At 42.0% G+C, this 24,692-nt stretch overlaps 1 protein-coding gene across 1 annotated transcript in view; it reads left to right on the top strand.

The window, feature by feature from the left end:
- Nucleotides 1-24,692, top strand: part of CLASP2 (cytoplasmic linker associated protein 2) — an 817,644-nt gene that overhangs the window by 76,914 nt on the left and 716,038 nt on the right. Inside the window, exons 2-3 of the mRNA XM_070727408.1 lie at nt 10,948-11,039; nt 11,280-11,355. Of these exons, the coding sequence (XP_070583509.1) occupies nt 10,948-11,039; nt 11,280-11,355 (168 nt within the window). The remainder of the gene's footprint in view (nt 1-10,947; nt 11,040-11,279; nt 11,356-24,692) is intronic.

The following is a 24,692-nucleotide window of genomic DNA, read 5'->3' as shown; positions in this document are numbered from 1 at the left end:
GTGTTTTTGGCTGGGGGGGGGCAGGAGGACCTTCCTGGCTTTCCGGGGCAGCTGGCTTGAGCCTTGTGCCGGTCAGCAAAGCCAGCTGCATGCCGGAGATGTGAAGAGAAAGAAGGGAAAGAGAGGGAGGGAAAGAGGAGAGGACAGAAGGAGGGAGGGAAGGAAGGAAGGGAGAGAAAAGTGAACGAGAGGGAGAGAGAAAGGGAGGAAGAGAGGAAGGAAGGTAGAGATAAATATAACGGGAGAGAGGGAGAAAGAGAGGGAGAGGGAGGGGAAGAGGGGAAGGAAGGAAAAGAGAGAGACAAAGAGAAAAAAGTGGAAGGAAGAGAGAAGGAAAGAAAGGAAGGGAGAGAGAGAGAAAGAGAGAAAGAGAGAAGATAGGAAAGAAGAGAGAGTGAGAGAGAGCAAGAAAGAAAGAGGGAAAGAGGGAGAAACGCAGCGTGTGTGGGGTGTGTGCGCGTGTGTGTGTGCCGCCAATGGTCCGGGAGCTGCAGCGTGTGCGTGGAGAGATGAAGGGAAAGAGGGAGAAACGCAGGGAGAAACGCAGCGTGTGTGGGGTGTGTGTGCGTGTGTGTGTGCCGCCGATGGTCCGGGAGCTGCAGTGTGTGCGTGGAGAGATGAAGGGAAAGAGGGAGAAACGCAGGGAGAAACGCAGCGTGTGTGTGTGGGGTGTGTGCCGCCGATGGTCCGGGAGCTGCAGCATGTTTGGGGGGGGCGCCGATGCTAAGGCAGTCTGTCCGTGGTGGGGCTGCAGGGCAGGCACAGCAGCCCAGGGAGAAAGAGGGAATTGAGATAAAGAGAGAGGGAGAGATGAAGGGAAAGAGGGAGAAAGGCAGGGAGAGAAAGATAGAAAGTCTGGATGTACCAATAGGTATGGTTAATTTATTATATTTGATTTGTTCTAGCACCCACTTAAGCACTGCAAACTACCTAAGATTAGCCTCTTACAACAGCTATTGCAAATTATAAATCTTTCCCTCTAGAAATACAAGATGTATTTGAGAATGGACAAAGACAAAGATGGAATGGTCATCATCAATGTGAGAGACAGATGTGAGAAACTGTAAGGCGAGCCAGATTTTTTTGACTTATTAAATACATTTATGAATATATTGGATATTGATAATGTTTTTAATCTGAGACTGACAGACTAAACCTAAAGTTCTCAAATACATCTTGGTATTTCTAGAGGGAAAGATTTATAATTTGCAATGGCTGTTGTGAGAGGCTAATCTTACTTAGTTTGGAGTGTTGAATGATTACTGTGTATTTGAAAAATAAACTATTGAAAATACAGAATTATGGCTGCAAGAACTCGCTCATGTGTGATAGCGCACGCCCACACTTACTTTATTTATTTATTTATTTATTTATTTATTTATTTATTTATTTATACTTTTATGCCGCCCAGTCCCTAAGGGACTGCCGCTCAGCCACTATACTTTTCCGCCCACCCTGAAAAAAAATTAGAGGGAACACTGGCTCGTGGCTGATGCCATATCTGAAACCCGGCTGGGCAAATTTCAGAGAGAGGAACTCCTCCCTCCGGGCCCAGCCAGGTTTCAGTCACACATGGCAGATCGGCCTCCTCATCCAGGATCAGATCCCGGATGAGGAGAGCTTTATTTACCACTGACCTGGCATTGAATAGCAGCAGCTTGAGCCCAGGGCCAGAATTACACTCATTACCAGTGCCCAGGGTTGGATTGACAGAGCCGGAACAAGGAATCGTTATTAAGCAGCGATCCCTCGTTCTCCTGGAATGGCTTGCTCTATGGCCCCAGCCATATCTGCCTCTTCCCAGCAAGACCGGAATATTTCAACCCTCCGCCACCCCAGACATTGGTGCCCCCTCCCCTCTTGCTTCTCCAGTGTCAGGAAGGCTAATTAGATCATTCATACCATTTTCATTTATTTCATCCGTACCAAAATCCCACCCAGCCTACCCATAACAATCATTCATTTCATACATATTATCACAACCACTCCAATAATCCATCTAAATTACGTCCCCCTTCCAATAAATTAGCTAAAATATTAATAACTAAAAAACTCCTTATAAAATCCTATTAATTAATCTAAACATCAAATTAGTCTAAAACTAGAATACCAAATTGCACTAAGTTACTCTTAAGATCATAAAACTATTATTATTATTAAAAATTGGTAAAATTTTAAAGTGCTAAAATTATAAAGTGCTAAAAATATAGGAAATAATTAAAGTCAATTGTCCATCAAGTCAGCAATACAGCACCAGTTCTAAAAGGTGAGTTCTGGGAAAAAGGTTCAATGTTCAGGGAGAAGTCCTAGTATATTGTTCTTCCGCGTCTTTGATGCCAGCCTCTGCCAATATCTGAGTCTCAGGATACAGTGGTAAGGTGGTTTTCTCAATGCTGGCAATAACCAGTGACCAGCACTGTAAGAGTTCTGACTCTTTACCTCGGTTTGAGTTGTCCCAGGTTCTTCTTTCTTTGTGGAAACTCCAATTGTTGCCAAACACCCCAGTCACCCTTCGACAGCCATCAGACCCGCTGGGCAACATCTCCGGCTCGCCTCCTCCTCTGTGGTTCTACACAGCTCGCAAAATGCCCCTAGGCAGCCCCCACATGGTCCTGGCACAAACGGCATGAAAAGCACGAACAGTTGCAAACTTTTTGACCTCTCCTTTCACGGCAGCTCCACTCTCCACTTCAGTCATGTTCGTCGGCAGCTTGAATTTTGATAACGGGTGATGGTCCCTCCGATGCCAGACGCACCCACCATTTGGCAATCTGACATCCCAGGCCCATCTAGACTGATAAGCCAGGGTTAGCGAAGCGGCAGATGACAGGCGGTTCAATCACGCAGCCGCCATTTTCTGAGCCCAGCTGATTGCGCTGGTCGGCTCTCTGATGTCTCCAGCGTCTCTCAGAAGCAAACAAACAAATCTTCCGAACCTAAACAAGTGCAAAATTATGCACATCAGGGCAAAGAACCCCAATTATACCTACCAACTGATGAGGACCAAACTTTCTGAGACAACCCAAGAAAGGGATCTTGAGGTTTTGGTGGACAGCTCAATGAAGATGTCATCCCAGTGTGCAGCAGCAGTAAAAAAAAGCAAATTCCATGCTTGGCATGATTAGGAAGGGAATCGAAAATAAGTCGGTAAGTGTTGTATTGCCTCTGTACAAATCGATGGTGAGACCACACTTGGAGTACTGTGTACAGTTCTGGTCATCGCATCTCAAGAAGGATATAATGGAACTGGAAAAGGTGCAAAAAGGGCAACAAGAATGATCAAGGGAATGGAGCATCTCCCTTATGAAACCAGGTTGCAATGCCTTGGTCTCTTCAGCCTTGAAAGATGGCATTTAAGGGGTGACTTGATCGAAGTGTATAAAATCATGCATGGGATAGAAAAGGTGGATAGAGAAAAATTCTTTTCTCTATCACACAATACTAGGACAAGGGGGCACTGCCTAAAGCTCATAGGTAAGAAAGTGAGGACAAATCAAGGGAAATATTTCTTCACCCAGAGGATTGTTGGTTTATGGAATTCACTTCCAGAAGAGGTTGTGATAGCTGTCAGCCTTGATAGCTTCAAGGCAGAATTAGACAGATTCATGTATGCCAAGTGTATCGGTGGTTATTGAAGTGGTTGTTCATGTGCCACCTCTATGTTGCTTGAGGCAGGCAGGATTCCCTTGAGTATGATTTGTTGGGAGTCAGGGGAAAGGGAGGGTCTTGCCTTCTCTTTCTGCTCAAGATTCCCATGGACAATTGGTGGGCTTGATGGGCTTTGGCCTGATTCAGCATGGCTCTTCTTATGTTCTTATGTTCATAGGGACTGATGGGAAGACTTATTATTTGATACCAGTGATGATATACTTGATGATTCCCAAATCCATGCAAATGAAGAAAGTTAGTGTATAGTGTCTCTAAATTCACGATGGTTAAAATGCTGTGTTAGGGAGATTGCCAGTTCTTATGAATTTACCTAGTGGCTTTATGAAATCTGTGGTGTAGCAGTGATGTTATGTAGCTGGGAATACTGATGGCATAATGCCAGCTTTTCAAGCTAGACTAGGTCAAGAAATCTGACATCACAGCAATTCCAGGAATGATACTTTTATTAGTGTACTATGTATTAACAGAATCTTGAAAGCTCAGGCAAAACTTTTATGCCTCTCTTTAAGGACAAAGTTAGGACAAAGCTGTTCTGAGACTCACATGTTCTACTTTGACAGGACTGAATATTTTTTTCCAGCTCTCCCACTTCCTTGTGTAGAATTCTCTACCTCTCCTGCAAATCTCTGTCTGAATACATCAACCACAAAACTTGATATTCCAGTTGTGATAGTTCTGATGCTTGAAACAGTGGGGCAGCCCAGATTGCCTATTACTGTGATGGCGAACCTATGGCACGTGTGCTGTAGGTTGCATGCGGAACCATATCAGGGGGCACGTGAGACATTGCCCTATGTCAGCTCCAGCAAGCAGATGTGTGCTGGGTAGCTGGTTTTCGGCTTTGGGAAAGGCCATTTCCCCCTCTAGATGGTTCCCGGAAGCTTCTTGAAGCCCTGGAGTGCAAAAAAACCCTAACGCCAAATGGATAAATTGGAAGTTTGGAAAATGCACTTCCAATTTGCCTGTTGTGCTGTTTTTTGCAGTCCGGAGGGTTTAAGGAAGTTTCCTGAAGCCCCAGAGTGCAAAAAACAGCAAAACAGACAAACCAGAAGTGGATTTCTGAACTTCCGTTTGCCCATTTGGCCATTTCCCCCCACCCTAGGCTTTAGTCAGGCCTGTGCACATGCAAGAGGATGGGCACAGGCAAGAGGAGGTGTGCATATGTGGGGCAGCATGAGAGGTGTTCATGGGGGGAGGGAAGGGGCCTGGGCACGTGCACAAATGGTAGCATACACACATATACACACAAACTCTCTTTTGGCACACAAACCAAAAATGGTTCGCCATCACTGGTCTAGTGGCTTTAAGATTAGAGCTACTAAAATAACAGAGAGCATACAAAACAATTTCCAATCAAAAGAGAATGATTCTAGTCTCCTGCTCATTTTGGAGACAGTTTTGATTTAAATAAGTGCCAATTAGCTTTAAAAACATAGGTACTAGATTAAGACAATCATTACCATTACCTAGCACATGGGTGTCAAACTGGCAGCCTGCAGGCCAGATGTGTCATCACAGGCCATGCCCACTCCAGCTTTGCAAAGGGAAAATCATGAAACATCACATGACAACAATGTAATGCCACGAGTTTGATACCCATGACCTAGCAAACACAGAAAAGAAATTAAACTTAGCATAGTTTTTTGCTTGCTTGTGTTCCTGCAGAGAATGGATGATCCTTGGTATAGATATTGTATGTGTGCTGATTTGCAAATTTTGCCTTAGCTTTAGCTTAAGGAAAGATAAGTTTTAAACTTTTACCTAGCAGCTTCTGCTTGATTCTTTTAAAAAACACTTTCTAATTAAAAAAAGGGGGGATGAGCGAAAATCTGCTCATTTTATATGTGTCAGAACCATTTGCTTTTGGTTGAGGTGATGAAGATGCAGCTGCTGCTCAGGGTCTGAGAGGAACGGCAGTGTGCAGCCCTGGGACATTTGCTTGACATCACAGAATGTTTCCCCACCCCTCTCAGCCCCACAGCAGCAGCTGCGTCTCCACCAAGGGCTGCCCGCTCACCCACTCGCAGACTGACCTTGGAAGGCAAGCAGGTGTGGAGAACCTCCGGGAAGGCTGCTCTCCCTTCCCTGTGGCTGGCCAGCCCCGACATGCTTCCCTGCCATCCATGCAGGCTTCCAGTTGCCTGCTTTTGCAAGGTGGCCACAGGGACACCAGGAAGGCCATACGGAAGACAGGGAAACATGGCACCTCTGCGGAGAAGAGAGTAAGGGAGGCAGACTGGATAGTGGAAAGCAAAGACTGGGCAGGTGGGGAGAGCCTCGTGCTGCTACCAGTTCTCCAAATCATCTGCACCCACTCCTATGGTTCTGAGAAACTGGTGGGAACTGGTAGCTTCTCCGTACTGCAGGAGCGGGTCCAGCAGTCACATGGGTTGCTCGCTGTCCAATCTGCATAGGAACAAGTCTTGTCTTTAAAAAGATTGCTGGATCTGCCCCTTCCCCAGAATTCACTCGGTCCTCCTACCAGCAGGAGGCATGGTGGCTCAGCTCAGCTCAAAACACCTTCCCTCTTCGTTCTCTCTCTGCAATTCAACAAGATAAGTAAATTAGTTTGTTATTAATTCTTCTTTGAAGCCTTAGACTTCGCGCCAGCTCTACTGGGCTTGGCACCAAAAGGAGAAGCTGCAGTGCAGCTAAAGCCACGAATTTTGGCTGAAAGGTTTATTCAGGGAGGTAAATCTCAGCTAGGAGGTTTATTCATTGTGGCATCCTTTTCTTTCTTCTGTGGTGTGGGACGCTTAACAAGCTCTCTTGTTCTGTCTCCTGGACTTTAGTCGATCCTCCATTTTTGTAACAAAAGATTGGAGATTTATTTTCCTGGCGTGAAGGCCCTCAGCGGCACTTGCAGCTCGCCCATGTGCAAGCCGCTTGTCGCCATAAAGTTCATTGCATGGCCTGGAGTAGGCTGTGAGACTCTCAGATTATTACTCCCTTGCTAGGCCTCTTAACCAGTGTGCCTCGGTTGTTTATTTAGGGAAGCCTAGCCCATCTGTACTCATTGCCACAAACTTTGGATTTGTTCAGATTGTCTTTGAGCTGCAGACGTTCCTGGGCCTAGGAGCTTGGGCCTTATCCTCTTGGGAAATGTTTTTGTCTATTCATAATAGCTTCTCCACCCTTGGTTCAGATCTTGTTCCTGTTCAGGCCATGGCTTCTTCTATTCCCAAGAGAAGCACTTCTTCTAAGGGTCCCCAGGATAGTAGGTCTACTGGTGATGAAATTGAAACCATTCCCCAGGCCTCCTCCTCCTCTTCATCTGCCCATCTGCCCATGGGTAGGGCCAATAGAGCTGAGAAGAGGCGAGACAAAGCTCTTCAAAAAAAAGTACGAGCAATCTGCTAAATGATTGAGAGTGCAGGCCCAAGTGGATATTAGTCATCCTGACCCTCCAGAGGTCTCTGATCTGCCTCCTTCAGGTGTCACTCTGCTTTCCCTGGATGAGCCAAACCTAAATAGATCCCAAACTAATTTATAGGGCTTAGGTCCTGGGGAGCCAGATATCTTTATGGAAGATTCCCCCGAGCCAGGCCCAGCCCAGGCCCATAGGGTATCTCCTCTATTGCCTGCTCCTATTACTAATCTCCCTCCAGAGCTCCAAATTACGGATTCTGCTTTATCTCAAGCCATTGATGCCAAGCTTTCAGCTATCAATGAGCCCTCTCAACCTCGTCCCTTCCCACGCACCCCAAGGGCCGTGAGTTCCTTCTAAACCTACAGAGTTCTAGTTCAAGAGCGAGACACTGACACTTCACAGGATGAGAATGAGTAAGATGAGGATCCAGAGGACAGGGATGACCCATTCCAAGGCCTGTCAGAGGATGAGGAATCCCAAGCCAAGATTCCCTCTCCTGCTACCATATTTCCTTTCCAACTATTCAAGTCCCTTCTATTAAAGGTCAGAGCAGCCACAGCCCTTGCTGGTCAGGACAAACCTGCTGCATCTTCTACAGCTCCCCAAGAAGAAAATCTACTGTTCTTCATGCAGGAGCAAGAGGATACTGAGGTCATCCCCATGCCTAAGTTGTTTAAGGATGCTCTGTTGAAGCCTTGGGATTTAACCCTACTTCCAAAGACAAGAAATTATACAAAGTCTCTCCATCTTATGAGGATCTTCTTTTATTTCCCAGAGCAGATGAACCGGTGAAAACTCTCCATTCTGCAGCAGCCATGCCTGGCGAGGCAGAGGAGGTGTTAAAGCCTGAGGATAAGCGCTTGGAGCAAATGCTCAATAAATGCTTTGCTAACACCTGGGTTATCAAATGCACAGCAGCAGTGTCTTTTTTCACCAGAGCCATTCTTCTATAGCTTCAGCAGCTTCAACAGCACATTGCCCCTGACAATCTACGAGGCCAACAGGACTTCAACAAGTGGCCCAGTATGTGGCGGATGCCCAGTATGTGGCGGATGCCACCCTGCAATCGTCAAAATTTGCTGCAAAGTCAGTAGCTTCCTCAACAGTAGCCAGAAGACTCCTATGGTTCCGCTCCTGGCAGGCGGGCGTGAAGCAGAAGTGGCAGCTCTCCATGGGTCCTCTGAAATGCAATTTTCTATTTGGCGACCTTTTAGATTCACTGTTTACAGAGACCACTGACAAAAAGAAAGTCCTGGGGCCCACTACCAAGAAGGCTACTAAAACGCAGCAGCCCTTTCGGCGTGTCAATCGGCAACAAGATCAAGTGTATTGGTGGTTATTGAAATGGATGTCCATGTGCTGCTTCTATGTTGGTTGAGGCAGGCAGGATTCCCTTGAGTACCATTTGTTGGGGGTCAAGGGAAAGGGAGGGTTTTGCCTTCTCTTTCTGCTCAAGATCCCCATGTACAATTGGTGGGCCACTGTGTGACACAGAATGCTGGACTCTATGGCCTGATTCAGCATGGCTCTTCTTATCAAAGGTTTGAATTTTAAAGGAATTCATGTCAGTGTACTCCCCATTTTTGTTCTCAATCAAATAGGAACCCCAGGGGCAGAGGGGCTCGTTATCAGAGGGGCTCCTCCTCGAGAGCCTCTAAAAGGTCCAGGTGGTAACCACCTTCCTATTCCCATTGGGGGTGCTTTGCCCGGTTTGCTTCCAACTGGCGCCGTTCCTGTAAGGATCCCTGGGTTATCACCATGGGAGCTTTCATTTCATTTCTTGCCCGTCTCCTAGATCTGCTTCCTCCCGTCACCACATGGAGGAAGTGATCCAACACCTCCTGACTATTAGGGCTATCCAGCCAGTACCCTCCCCTCAGAGAGACGTAGGCTTCTATTCCGTCCTCTTCATGGTCCCCAAGGCCTCTGGAGGATGGATCTTAAAAGATTAAACCAGTACCTAAAGTATAAAAAATTCAAGATGCATTCCTTGTCATCCATCCTAGCTTCCATCCATCCAGGGAACTTCATGTCTTCCTTATGGAGACTTATCTCCACATCCCTATCATAAAGGGCCACAGACAATTCCTCTGCTTTGCCTTCCAGGGACTGCTGTACTCGCTCAGCGTACGAGAAGAGGCATTCAGGTAAGCAATCAATGCCTAATTTCACCTCTGGTGGAGATGACAGACTCAATTATTCCTCTGTAGAATTGAATCAGCAGCTCCTTGGTTGTTTAAGCTTTCTAAGTTGGCACATACTTCATTGTGCTTTTTTGATGATGTTTTTGATGCTAGGTGTACATTTTAGGTCTTGAGATACGATAAAACCCAGAAACACGGTGTCCAGCAAACCTGGAAATCAGGGAATTATTAGGGATATCAGCAGTTTGGGAAATATCAGGGAATTATTGGGGAATTCATAAAAAAACCGAATAAATCAGGGAAAAAACAAAATGTTTAAAAGTCAGGGAAAAATCATGTTTAAAAAACTCAACGGATCGCGCTGCCTGGCAGAGTCAAGCAAAAACGAGCATAACTGTGGCAACAACTTGCTTAGCCGTTTGGTATGACATCATCTACAACTGCACCTTAACTATATCGCAAGTTACAGGGAAATGTGAGGAAAATATCAGGGAATTTCAAAATGCTTTCCTCTTGGACACCGTGTAGAAACTTGAAGGTCTCTACTGTTTATATTGTGCTGCCTAATATTGTAAGAGGTGGTAGTATAGAAGGTTTTCTTCTAAAATCTATCACCATTTGTACTGTTCTGAGTGTGTTTAGTTTAAGATTGTTCCGGTAGCACCACAAGGCTAATAATTATTCAACCTCCCATTTGTATGTAGATTCCTCCTTGTCTCAAATGAGATCAATCACTGTTGTATCATCCGCAAACTTCAGTATCTTAACAGAGGGATCTTTTGAGATGTAGTCATTGGTATAGAGAGAGAAGAGAAGTGGAAAGAGCACTCAGCTCTGGCATACTTGCTAATTGTACAGCTATCTGATGTGATTTTGCCTAGCTGCTTTCTGTCTGTTAGGAAGCTCATGATCCATTTACAAATGTTGTCAGCTAGGTGATTTAGTTTAGTTAGAATAATATCTGGAATAATGATATTGAATGCTGAGCACTGAAGTTATTTTTTAATATAGCCAGATAATAATACTCTATCTCTAATTATTTTAAAAACATATTTTAAAAATTAAGAGCAATATAGGCTAATGTAATTCAAGTATACGATTTATATACTGGGAGGGATCTAAGTCATAAAATGCTGCAGTCTAAGAAATGTGCTATTGCTCACTGCAGCAGTTGCTAAGCAACCATTTTCTTCTGAACAGCAGAGAGTAAAATGAAAGCATTGCAGCTAAAGGAAGTAGTAGCTAAAACATTTTTGCAGTGATATTTCAAATCAACCTAATAAACTTCACGTTTACAGCTTTAGCTGCCGTGATACAGCAAAGCTCCCAAGAAGTCCAGAATCATAAAGATAAAAACAAGAAAAGAATAAGAGCAGATTAATGGTGCAAAAATACATAGGTAGAAGTAAATGCATATAGACCAAATGATTTATTATAGAAGAATGATTCAGAGATCATCATAGAAACTCACTGAAGATTACAACTAGCATTGAAAGTAGACAATAGTAGCATAAATGTGCACAATAAATACATCAGGTTGTAATTTATACATTACAAATATTTTGTAAAGAAATTCAGAACCGTTCTGAATAGTGCATGGAAACCATAATGAGAAAATTTAGTTTAACAAAGAAAAATTAAGAGGAAACATTTTTGTCTTTAGCTTCAATTATTTTGTGAGGATATTTATAAAACTGGATGTTAATTTATAATCACTACTATGCGTTTAGTGTTAAATATCCATTATCTTTTATTTTTTAATAGTTCATTTGGGAGTGGCTTGCAGCTGGCTTTAAACACAAGAACTATCGTTCACGAGAAGGCAGGTGTCTGTGTCTTGTTTCAACATTAAATGCGTATGTATTTTAATTTTAGGAAAAAATCTCTTAAATTATGTTAATAGTGGGGCATTTTCTTAAATTTTGTACTATTTTAAGATTCTCTACTGAAACAGGATTTTCACTACCTCATTCCGCATGTTTTCCAGACATAAGGTTTCAATAATTAGATAATGCAACTGGAACTGGTTGATATTATTGATTCTTTACATAGTAGGGGGAAAATAATCTTGCTGCATTTTTTTTTTTTTTTTTTAGTTATGGTGCACACTCACTAATTCTCAGCAAACTGGTGCCACACTTATGTCTTTTGTCTGAAGACTCCAATAGCCAGGTAAGTTGATTATAGTTGAGTATCACAAGCCCCTACAGAATCTGATTTCTCTGTTGTTGGTATTACCTCTGAAGAAAGATTACAAATGCGGAGGTATAGACAGACAGACAGACAGACAGACAGACAGACAGACAGACAGACAGACAGACAGACAGAGATTCTATATAATAATAGGAAAAGTTGGCCATCCATATTCTTATGGGCAGCTTTCCCAAATTTAATTTTTTTAACATATTTTATATTTTATACAATAGAAACAAACTACAGTATTCTTGAATTAATAGAGCTTCTCTGATCATAAAGGAATTTATTTAGTTCTTATCCTGGATCTCTTATTCTAATAAACTGTTTAATTTTGAAATAACTTTTTCATTACACTAGAGAATGTGCATGGTTTTCAAACATGCTACATTTATTTGTGTGTGGGGTGTGTGTGTGTGTGTGTGTGTGTAAACATTTATAAGAGTTTTGCAGGAACATTGGGGAGAAGATTTTAAAAGGGCATACCACATGAAATAAATTTTATTTCTTGTAACATTGTTCAGGTTTCTGTTAACAAGATGCTTTTACTTGTCATTATGTAGTCTAAATTTGAATTCTCCATGAATTTAGCTGTTGTTTTTTATTTATTTATTTATTTATTTATTTATTTATTTATTAATAGAGTTGAAAGGGACCGTTAGGTCATCGAGTCCAACCCCCTGCCTGAGCAGGAAACCCTACAGCACCCCAGCCAAATGGAAGTCCAATCTCCTCTTGAAGGTGTCCAGAGTTGGGGAGTTCACCACCTCCCCTGGCAGGCAGTTCCATTGGTTGATCGCTCTGACCGTCAGGAAGTTCTTCCTTATTTCCAGGTTGAATCTCTCCTTGGTCAGCTTCCAACCATTGTTCCTCGTCCGGCCCTCTGGTGCCCTGGGGAATAAAGAGACCCCCTCCTCACTGTGGCAACCCCTCAAGTATCTGTAAACTGCTATCATGTCCCCTCTAGACCTTCTTTTTTCTAGGCTGTCCATGCCCAGTTCTCTCAATCTCTCTTCGTAAGTCTTGGTTTTGAGTCCCCTAATCATTTTGGTTGCTCTTTTTTGCACCTTCTCCAGAGATATCTGGAGATATCTGGAGATATCTTACTTCTTAATACCACGGCACCAGACTATTTTAATTCAATACATTATGATGAATCAAACTGTGGTCTCAGGAATACCTGTTTGTGAAGGCATTAATACAAGAACTTACATTTAAGCAGGAATCAATCATTTGTAATCCATAGACAGACACTGCTCAATATGCCTCACTCTACCATCTTGGAGGTCTTCAACACTTAAATAGGTCATTTTGTTGGTCAATAGGTCTGCTTCTTTAATCATGTCAGAGAAAGGGTTCTGATTGTCTCTGGTTGTCCTATGACCAATGACTAGATTTGTTCCCAAAAACTAGTACAGCACTGCCTAGTATACATTTGCCACTTAGCTAATTAGTTACCTGCAGTTGCCTATGGATTTGTGTATAGGTAGACCTCTACTTACTAGTATAATTCAGTTTGTGCATTACAATAGTATGCCATGACAATTGTAAGGCAGATCATCAGGTGATGGACTTGATTTTACAACTTTTTTGCAGTAGTCAGTAAGTGAATTACAATGGTCATTAAGTGAATCTATAGTGATAAGCAAGCCCAAGGTAAAAATGTGAATTCAAAGGCTGGCCTGACACAGTAAAAGAAAAAAAAAGTTTTTTTTCAAGTGAGAGAAGATGCCACGTAGCACACATTCTTTCAAGCAGAATCTAAAGTACCGTATATACTCGAGTATAAGTCACTCCGACTATAAGTCGAGGCGCCTACTTTTGCCACAAAAACTGGGAAAATTTATAAACCCCTGTATAAGTCGAGGGTGGAAATTGCAGCGGCTACTGGTAACTTATAAAAATGGAAACCAATAAAATTACATCAATTGAGGCATCAGTAGATTAAATATTTTAGAATATTTATTTCAAAGAAAGCCAGTAAACTAGCTCTGTAAGTTTAAAAGAGGGTAAACAGGTATATATCCCCCAAGGCAGGTACTGTATAGGCAAAAAAAATGCAAGTACCTAGGTACTTACCTCAATCCCCTGCTCCTGCTGGTTTGGGTTAGGGTTAGGATACTTGACCTCTCCTTGCCTCAAAGAGATACAATTTCCCTCTATATTTACAATTACTGAACATCCAAAATATACTTAATTCTATGTATATATGCCATATGTGTAAATAAATATTACACACAGGCACACAAAAATATACTGTACATTATCTACTATATAAACTGTATGTGTATATACAGAGAGAGAAAGAGAGAGAGCTCTTGTAAAATTATATATGGTACATTCAACCTCACTTACTGTAATAGGAAAACAAACCCAGAGTCCACTTTCTGCCACACAGTTAACCATAACTAGAACATTACACATGTCTTCAGATGTACCGGTACTTCCCTAGCTTGCACATCACTGTTAGAGCTAGGAAATGTCATGGATTGAGTAAAATGTGGTGATTTTCACTTAACAATGCTTTTGCTTAACAACAAATTTTGAGCTCAATTGTGGTCATAGGTCTCTGTCTGTCTGTCTGTCTGTCTGTCTGTCTGTCTGTCTTCCTTTCCTGCCTGTCTGCGCCCCCCTCCTGTCCCCTCCCCGGGTAAATTACAGAGTCAATACTGTATTGTTTTTTTATTTAAGGTTACAAAGCAAATGAAGAATCATTTTGAGTATTCTTTAAAATTTCTTCAGTGAGATCCATAGCTAATCTGGCAAAAAAAAAATTCACCTGGCAAAACTTTTTATTGTTGACATTAGGCACAGCCAGAGAGATGTCTTAAAAGGCAAACAAACTGTCAAAAAAGTATGTTTTTTAAAAATATAATATTTTGGTTGTTGAATTTAATTCTGCCTTGACGCGAGGCAGCCCCCGCAGATGGGTGGCTGGCGAGGACCACGCATTCCCATCTTTGTGTCCGCTGGGGTTAAAGGAAAGTTTAGGGACCCCCGCCCCTTGGAGAAATGCCTCGGTGGTGACATTCTGAGCGTTTTTGCCTCCCCACTCCGAAAACCCCACTTCTCGGCAGCTTGCCGAGGCTGAGAGGAGAGTGATTTTAAAAGGCACTCTCAGCTTGGGGTTTTCTCCCCGCTGAAATGTTGCTCGCCCGCCGCCCTCAACACCCGCTTTGTCCTCGACCCGGCAGAAGAAAACCGCGTCCTTTCCTGTTGCTCTCTTCCCGAGAGGTGGGGTGAGGGGGTGTTGAGAAGACAGAAGCAAGAATCCCCCCCCACACACACACACACCTCATCGGCTTTTCCCCCCTCTAGCGCGGCATTGGAGTGCTTGGCTGGCTCCTTTTCTTGCGGGGAGAGGGGGAAAAAGCTGGGGGGGGGTTGGATTCTTGCTTCTATCTTCTCGCCACCCCTCCACCACACCTCACCGGCTTAGGAATGTCGTTGCCTCCCACAGCCACTTCCCCACGCGCTTCGGATGTGCCTGCCTTTCCTACAGCGAAGACAGGCGGCACCTTCCCGAAGGGCTCAGCTAAGCAGGTGGGGGAAGGGCTGGCCATTTGCCACCTCTCTCCGCTGTAGGAGGGGCAGGCGCAAGCAAAGCAACGTTCCAAAGCAGTCTCCGGGAAGCGACCGAGGGAAAGGCAGTCGTCTGCCTTTCCTTCAGCTCAAAAGAGGAAGCAAATGCCCTGCCTTCCCCCAGCCGGTTAAATGAGCGCTTCAAGTTAACCGGCTGGGGGAAGGCAGGGCATTTGCCTCCTCTTTCGGGCTGAAGGAAAAGCAGATGATTGCCTTTCCCTCGGTCGCTTCCCGGAGATCGCTTTGGGACATCGCTTTGGGAGAGGGGGCAACTGCTCCCGGTTTAAGAAGCAAGAATCCCCCCCCCAGCGAAATGGCTTTTTTCTTGTTTAGCGCGGCGTTCGAGTGGTTGGCAGGTTCCTTTGCTTGCACGCAAGAGCCAACCACTCGAACGCCGCGCTAAACAGAAAGAAGCTGCAACTGCCCGGTTAAGAAGGGAGAATCCACCCACTAGCCAAACGGCTTTTTTACTGTTTAGCGCAGCGTTCGAGCGCTAAACAGGAAAAAAGCCGTTTGGCTAGTGGGTGGATTCTCCCTTCTTAACCGGGCAGTTGCAGCTTCTTTCTGTTTAGCGCTCGAACGCTACGCTAAACAGAAAGAAGCGGCAGATTCTCCCTTCTTAACCAGCAAGCTTCTTTCTGTTTAGCGCTCAAACGCTGCGCTAAACAGAAAGAAGCTGCAACTGCCCGGTTAAGAAGGGAGAATCCACCCACTAGCCAAACGGCTTTTTTACTGTTTAGCGCAGCGTTCGAGCGCTAAACAGGAAAAAAGCCGTTTGGCTAGTGGGTGGATTCTCCCTTCTTAACCGGGCAGTTGCCGCTTCTTTCTGTTTAGCGCTCGAACGCTACGCTAAACAGAAAGAAGCGGCGGATTCTCCCTTCTTAACCGGCAAGCTTCTTTCTGTTTAGCGCTCGAACGCTGCGCTAAACAGAAAGAAGCTGCAACTGCCCGGTTAAGAAGGGAGAATCCACCCACTAGCCAAACGGCTTTTTTACTGTTTAGCGCAGCGTTCGAGCGCTAAACAGGAAAAAAGCCGTTTGGCTAGTGGGTGGATTCTCCCTTCTTAACCGGGCAGTTGCCGCTTCTTTCTGTTTAGCGCTCGAACGCTGCGCTAAACAGAAAGAAGCGGCAACTGCCTGGTTAAGAAGGGAGAATCCACCCCCTAGCCAAACGGCTTTTTTACTGTTTAGCGCTCGAACGCTGCGCTAAACAGTAAAAAAGCCGTTTGGCTAGGGGGTGGATTCTCCCTTCTTAACCAGGCAGTTGCCGCTTCTTTCAAGCTGAAAGACGGCTGTCTTTCCCTAAGCCGCTTGCGCCCTCTTGTGGTGACCCGTCAGTCACCCGAGTATAAGTCGAGGTCGGGTTTTTCAGCCCATTTTTGGGCTAAAAAAACCCGACTTATACTCGAGTATATACGGTAACTGAACACAGGAAGGAATTAGAAATCTCTGTACTGGATTTGTCCACATGATTGTCCTTGTGGGTGTGGGGATGGTAGATGAGCTTTTTGACCTGGATGTAATCTTAAAGGACCTTAAATTGGAATAAAGCATATTGAATCTAATTTGGCTCTGTTAATAAATATGACTCTACGCTAAAGAAAAAAGACGTGGAAGTTCATTTATTTTCTCAGATGTCTTAATTGTTCACCTGACATTCAATTCCAACTTGCCCTTCTGAGGAATGCAGTGGGGAGTATCCAGGAATGTGGAGATAGAAGAGTTTGGAATTTTCTACACAAGTGGAAATGCTACAGCACGGAAGATAAAGGGGGGGGGGGAAGGACAGCTTGAATTAACTAAGCCAGAGACAATGTACCAATGTACTTCCACACACACACACACCTTGTTGGCTCCCTAAGTGAATTGTGAGATAAAGGCATACTCTATTACATCAAGGGGATTCCTTTGTGGAGGATTTTCAAATCTGCTCAGGTCCTTTTCTCCTGCTCGCTTGACAGCAAAACGAGACTTTCCTAAATTGCATAATGAGAGGGCTCCTCATTATGCTACACTGAATAGTGGAGAATTAGTGGAGTAACAAGGATTCAAATAAAACCCGGCAGGGAAGCCTGTGCAGCATTTAATGAAAACTGTTTGGTCCATAATTTCAAATGTGCCCTTGATCCAAAGCTAAGAAAGGCAGTTGGGCAATTCAAGACTGGCAGGCCAACACAGTTGCTTTGGGTGATGTAATTCTTGCTGGGAAGGGACCTCTGCTGAAAGTATGCAAGTTGAGCAGGTGTGTGATACCACTTGTGTAATATTTTCTTTCTCATTTCCCTAATCCTTGTATTCTTAATTTTCCTTATATTCTCCACTATATTCTTCATCTCTTACACATCTACTTGTAATTCACATTGCCACCTTGTAGTCAATCCTTGTATCACACACCTGTCTGCCTGCACTAACATCCTTTATATTTTACTTGCCTGTGCCTTGGTGTCGCCACTTTTTTCTCTTATTATTTTCTCTAATTCTATCTCATCCCTTAGTAGTGCTTCTCCTTTCATTCAAATATTTGCAGGAGAAGGGCGGCATAAATATTGCATTTATTTGCAACTAACTTCCCTTACCCAGCTTCCATTCTATACAATTTATACTTACCCTCCCATTCTTCTCGTATAACTGTTCTATCTTAGTTATCCCTTTTCCATTCAATTCTCCTATTACCCTATTTAGATTTGTTCCATTATCTCTATTTATTACATATAACAGTGACAATTTTGATTTGTATAATCCTATTCCCCTGCTATTTTTTCAAAATTTCCACAGTCCCTTTCAAGGGAAGTATTAATTTATCTAGATTATTTATTAGATTTGTATGCTGCATCTCTCTGCAGATTCTTATTGCTCTTATTCCACCTTATAAAAATTAATTCTCTATTCTTTATCCCATTCATCTCTTTTTCCAATTTCACCCATTTATTTTCAAATAATTGCAGCTCCATTAATCTCTCAATTTGAAACACAGCTCCAAGCAAGGGCTTTCTCATCCACCATCTTTTTCATTAGCTATTACCCACATTTTCCTTACTCTCAGTCATTTTTTTATCCCAATCCCTTAACTTTGCTGCTGATAAACACCCTGGCAATACCTGGAACAGATACATCATCTTGGGGACCATCATCATTTTTAATGCTCTTATTTTAGCCATTCTCCTTAACCTTTTCTCTTCCCAGGCCCTCATCTGTTTTAACATTTTCCATATCTGTCTATAATTAACCTCCACAATCTTTCCTGAATTACAGTGATCCCTCGATTATCGCGAGGGTTCCGTTGCAAGACCCCTCACGATCATCGATTTTTCGCGATGTAGGGTTGCGGAAGTAAAAACACCATCTGCGCATGCGCGCCCTTTTTCCATGGCCGCGCATGCGCAGATGGTGGAGTTTGCGTGGGCGGCGGGGAAACCCGGATCTTCGTCTGCTCGCTGCTGCTGCGGCCGCCCAGCAGCTGATCTGCTTGGCGGCAGCAGCGAGGAGCCGAATCGGGCTTTCCCCTTTGCGTGGGCGGCGGGGAAACCCGGATCTTCGTCTGCTCGCTGCTGCTGCGGCCGCCCAGCAGCTGATCTGCTCGGCGGAAGCAGCGAGGAGCCGAATCGGGCTTTCCCCTTTGCGTGGGCGGCGGGGAAACCCTGATCTTCGTCTGCTCGCTGCTGCTGCGGCCGCCCAGCAGCTGATCTGCTCGGCGGCAGCAGAGAGGAGCCGAATTGGGGTTTCCCCTTTGCGTGGGCGGCGGGGAAACCCCGATCTTCGTCTGCTCGCTGCTGCTGCAGCAGCAGCGAGTAGACGAAGATCGGGGTTTCTCCGCCGCCCACGCAAAGGGGAAACCCCGGCTCCTCGCTGATGCCCCCGCTCGCCCGCCCGCCCACCCACCGCCCGCCGCCCCCCAGAAAGAGGGGGAGAGATAGAGAAAGAGAGAGAAGGAAAGAGATGAGAGAGGAAGAGAGTGTGAGAGAGGAAGAAGCAAGAGAGAGAAAGAGAGAGAGAAAGAAAGATGAGAAAGGAAGGAAGAGAGTGACGTCATCGGGTGGGAAAAATCGCGATATAGCGTTTCGCGAAGATCGAGATCGCGAAAATCGAGGGATCACTGTACTCAATAACCAAATTCCCAAATATTTCATTTTCTTTAGTCCCAGCTTCAACCCCAATTCCTTCCTGATTTCTATCTGCTCTTTTGGATTTATATTTAAACACATAATCTCTGATTTTTCCATACTGACCGAAAACCCCTATTGCTGTTTAAACTCTTCAGAATAATTTTTATACCTTTAATCATCTCCATTGGAGTCTGGGTCAATATGATTGCATCATGTGCAAATAAATTAAATTTCATTTTAATTCTCCAACTTTATATCCTCCCCAAGCATTATCTTGTTTTATTTTATTGGCTAATGTCTCTATTGCCATTGCAAATAATATTGGGGATAATGGATAGCCCTGCTTAGTGCCATTTTAGATTTTAATTCTCATCGTTCTTTGATCATTCAATCTTGTATATGCTTCATTCCCTTTATATATCTCTTTTATAGTCTCACAGAATTTATCCCCCATATTTAGTTCCTTACATAATTTATATAAATGATTAACTTTATCAAAGGCTTTAATCTAATTTCCAAATTCCCAATTTCCTTTTAGTAAGAGTAGCATGGTGCATCACATTTATTACATTTCTAATTGGTTTGCTTATCTTCCTACCCTTCACAAACCCATATTGATCGTCTTCAATTATTTTCAGTAAAATATTTTCAAGTCTATTTGCCAGTATCTTCATAAATATTTTATAATCTTGGTTTGCCAAACTGATAGGACAATAGGACCCCAGGTCTCTTAAATCTCTATCAATCTTCAGGATGGTAACAATCTCTGAAATCTTCCATGTCTGTGGAATATCATGAGTTTGCAATATATCATTAAACAATTTCCCCAAATGCAGCAATAATTAATTCATATAAGTTTTATAAAATTCTCCTGTGAACCCATCCAGGCCTAGTGCTTTGGCTTGTTTTAACCCTTCAATTACTCTAGCAATTTCCTCTTGTATAATTTCTGCATTCAGTATTTGTGTATCTTCTTCGCTTAGTATTTTCCCCACATTAAGAGCTCCTACATTTACCTGCTCTTCTTTATACAAGTCCTCATAATATTTTCTCATTATCTTTTCCAACTGCTGTTTACCATATCTAACCACTCCACTAGGGTCTCTTAATGGTAATATGCATGATTTTTCTTTCCTCTTCTTCAAATATCTATTTGTTGCATTGATTTTGTCCCCCAATTTATTATTTTTTGTCTCATTGTAATTATTCCATTGGATGTCATCAAACAGCTTCAATTGTTTCCTTTTCAATTTCAGTAGGATATTCCATTCCCCACCCTTAGTTATTCTCAATTGTTCTTGTATAAATCTATTTCCCTTATTTTACTCTCCTTTTCTTTACCCCACTTCTTTGTTATGTCTACTTCCATACATATACATTGTCCCCTCATGTAAGCCTTAGATGCATCCCACACAATTGATATATCACATACATCATTAATTCTAAAATATTCACTTAACTTTATCTTTATCTTGTTCATTAGAAGTTACCACCGCATTATATCTCCAGATTCTTTGATTACATTCCCGACCCATTTCCAATTCTGCCAATAGTGGGGCATGATCTGACAGCCAAATCCTTTTCATGTCTACTTTCTTAACTTGTACATTGCCCACCCTGTTCATTAATATATATCAGTACGGCTAAATGTACAATGTCTTGCTGAATAGTAAGTACTTCTATTTGATAGGTCTGCATGAAGATCCACCATATTAAGTCTGTTTAAATGTAACATCCTCTATTTCCAATCCCATCCGTTAATTACATGTTAAAATCTCCTGCCAAAAACTTTGTGCTTCCCATAAAATTATCCCACTTTCTCTTTGTATTTATTATAAATTGTTTTGTTTTCGCATTTGGGGCATAAATTGCCACCAATGTCAATTCCTTTTGATTCCTTTTCCCATTAACAAACAGCCATCTCCCTTCTCTATCTTTCTGAACTCCCACCTTCTCAAATGAGACCTTCTGGTGAATAAGAATCACAGAACCTCTACTATTTTGGGTGCTATCCATTCCCAATTTTTATCATTAACCAATTTGTCCCTTCCTCCATGTCTTTTACGCGTTTCTGTCAAAACCATAATATCCACCTTATTTTGCTTAGCCATCCATGGTGTTTCAAATCTGATCCCAAACCATTCACATTTGAAATCATTATAATACAATCACTCATAATATATAAATTTCATCTTTCCCCCCTTTTGTTTTGCTTTTAGTTTACTTGTTTTCCCCTTCCTCACCATAATCTCCCCCCTCAAAGTGCCTCCCCCACCCTGGGAGAGGAGGAGGATAAGAGTTCGCCTTATCCTTCCATGAAGGCACCTGTCCTGATTACGTTCCCACGTTCCCACGTTTCCCCGTCCTCCTTTATTTAACCATTGAGATATACCTCCTCTTACTTTATACTCATCCCTTCCCCCATAAAAGAGAGTAGAATTAAAAAAACAATAGACAAAAATTTTCAAAAGCATTTCTAAAGAGAAGAGACAGAAAATTCGACTCTACTTCGCTTTCCTCTCAGGTTGCAGTCTCGATTTTCTCTTCTTCTTTCTCAGAGCCTCAGCCTGTGCAACAAACTCCCTCAGCTGCTCCTCTCTTTGCCTTTCCTCTTAGTCCGGGGTGCCTCTGCCGGAGGAATCAGAAACTGCTTCTTCTCTTTTTGCTCCTTATAGCTCTCCAACTGGACCAATAAATATATGAAGCAATTTATCTAATTTCGCTTCAGCAGTCCCCCCGGGGCTGAAAGTTCCTCCCTCTGCCATCTTCCTTTGTTGAAATATTTCTACTCACCTTTGCCGATAATGAAAGCAAGAAGGTGTCCTCCCTTTTCAAGATTTATCTCCAGACTTTAATTGCTGTAATTGCTTTTCAGTTCTATATAACTTTTAAGGAGTTTAAGGGGGGTTTGGGGGCTTATTTTTCAACTTTTTTTAAAAAAATATACTTTATTTATAAATATAGTGGGAAAAAAAGAAAAAGGAAAACAGGGGAAGGGCAGGGGGAGTAGGAAGAAATGTACAGAAAAGGGGGGGGGAAAGGTGGAGGGGTACAAAGTCGAGCAGTTAAGGTAAGCAGTACAGTAGTCCCTCACCTATCGCTGGTATTACGTTCCAGACCTGGCCGCGATAGGTGAAATCCGCGATGGGGAATTTATCGACTGATAGTACTTATTTAAGTATTTATATTGTAATTGTTTGGTAAGTTTTCATTGTTTTAAGTGTTTATAAACCCTTCCCACGCAGTATTTATTTTAGATACAGTATTTAAATACAGTATTTACAATTTTAGATATATATTTATTTTTGAAAAACCTGCCGATCGAGTTCGGCGGGCTGTTTAAATCTGCCGATCGACTTCCTCAGAAACCCGCGATGAAGTGAAGCCGCAGTAGGTGAAGCGCGATATAGTGAGGGACTACTGTACAGTTATACATTATAAGCTATGGGTTGTAATACGTATACTTCTTGATAGGGATGTTATATTTGTTAAGCATTGTAAATAAACAGTAAGTAGAAAATATTAAGGATTTCCTAAGGTTATAATAATAAATGTTGTATCTCCTGTTAATATATATTAGCTAATAACGAGTTAATGGAAATATTTTCTAATTTGAAGAAATAAAAAGAGAGGAAAAGGAAGAGGATAGGTGAAAGAAAGGAAAGAATGAAGAAAAGAAAAGAAAGATCTGCGTGTAACGCAGACGTTTTCAGGGACGACTTTTGTATAGAGGTAGTGTAAGGAATATATGAATAATATAATAAATATGTTCTATGTGTTAGTGGAAGTTGGTAATGATATATTATGTGATGTGTATTGCGTTAGTTCAAAGACGGATAAAAAGAGATATGATATAAAATTTGTTGCAGATTGATTGGGTTTTGGCGCTCAATCTTTTAATTGGTTTAAATTTAGTTAATGCGTTCAAAGGTAAGATATAGTTGATGATTTGATAAAATAGTGGTTTTATAATATGTAATTTTGGTATTTTTTGTGTGAAACCCATTTGTACCAATTTTCCCATATTTCATAATATTCTGAGTCTTTTTTGTTTTGTGTTTCCATTGCTGTTTTTGACATTTCGGCACACTATGATTTTTGTGATTACTACAAGTAATGAAGGTATTTGGTCTTGTTTCCAAAAGAGGGCGTACGATATTCTTGCTGCTGTTATAATTTGTAAAATAAGATATTTTTGTGGTTTAGTGAAGTTTTGCCTGAATATACCTAGAAGGTAAAACTCGGGTTTAAATGGTAATTTAATTGACATGACTTGGTCAATTAAGTTTTTAATGGTTGTCCAATATTTTTCCGCAAGTGGGCATGTCCACCATCTGTGGTAATAGGTTCCCGGTTTTATTTTACATTTCCAACAGGTGGGTGAAAAGTTGGGGAACATTTTAGATATTCTTGCTGGGGGCAAATGCCATCGATAAAACATTTTTATTTGATTCTCTTTATAGGACATTGCTGTTGTCATTTTGTAATTTAGTGTCCAGGTTCTCTCCCATTCAATTAAATTGATCGTATATCCAAAATTTTGAGCCCAGGCTATAATACAGCCTTTCACTTGTTCTTCACAATTTTCTTGTGTTAGTAAGTAATTATATAACTTGGAGATCATTTTTGTTGGAGGGCCGAAAAGAATTGTATCTATCACATTATCATTTTGGAATCCGAATTGTTTTTTATGTTGTTCATATTTTGATTTAATTTGGAAGTATGTTAGCCAATCTATGTTCATTCCTTGATCATTCAATTGTTGTTTTAATATGAGAGCATCTGATTTATCAAGTAATTGTTGGTATCTCAAAATTTTGGTGTGGGAGAAAAGGTTAGGAAAAGTTAATAATTCATTTGGAGATGTCCATTTTGGTATTGAAATATAATAATTTTTCTTAATCGTAAACCAAATTGTTATTAAGGTTTTACGTAAATAATGATTTTTAAAATATTTAGGTATTTTGTGGTAGTCCATTGTTAAAAAAGCATGCCACCCAGCCAGAAGATTGAAACCTTCTAGAGTTAGGAGTCTTATATTCTTGAGAGTGATCCAGTCTTTTATCATTGATAGAATTGTGGCTTGATAATAAATGAAAAAATCAGGGAGTCCGAGTCCGCCTTAGATCTATGGTCTTGAAGGTTTTTCAGTTTTATTCTGGCCTTTTTCTTTGTCCAAATGAATTTCTTTATTTGTTTGTGTAGAGAATTAAAAAAGGATTTCTTTAAATTTATTGGGGCAACTTGAAATAAATAGAGAAACCTTGGAAGAATGTTCGATTTTATAGCAAATATTTTCCCCACAAGGGATAGGTTTAATTTCTACCATCTATTGAAATCTTTTTGTATTTCTTTAAGAAGTTGTTCATAATTGTCTTTTTTAATGGTGGCATAATTTGAGGTCATCCATGTTCCTAGGTATTTAATTTTTTTGGTAATTTTGATTTTAATTAATTTTTCCAAGGAAAGTACATCTTTTGGTATCATATTTTTGGTTAAAATTTGAGTTTTGTTCTTGTTAATTTGCAGACCAGATATTTCACCAAATTTATCTATTTCACCGAATAAAGTAAGTGCTGTTTGTATTGGGTCTTGAAGGATAAATACAATATCGTCCGCAAAAGCTTGTAAT

Source organism: Erythrolamprus reginae, chromosome Z, assembly GCF_031021105.1.
Source record: "Erythrolamprus reginae isolate rEryReg1 chromosome Z, rEryReg1.hap1, whole genome shotgun sequence".
In the NCBI taxonomy this organism is placed as follows: Eukaryota; Metazoa; Chordata; class Lepidosauria; order Squamata; family Dipsadidae; genus Erythrolamprus; species Erythrolamprus reginae.
This window is presented reverse-complemented; position numbering and strand designations above follow the sequence as displayed.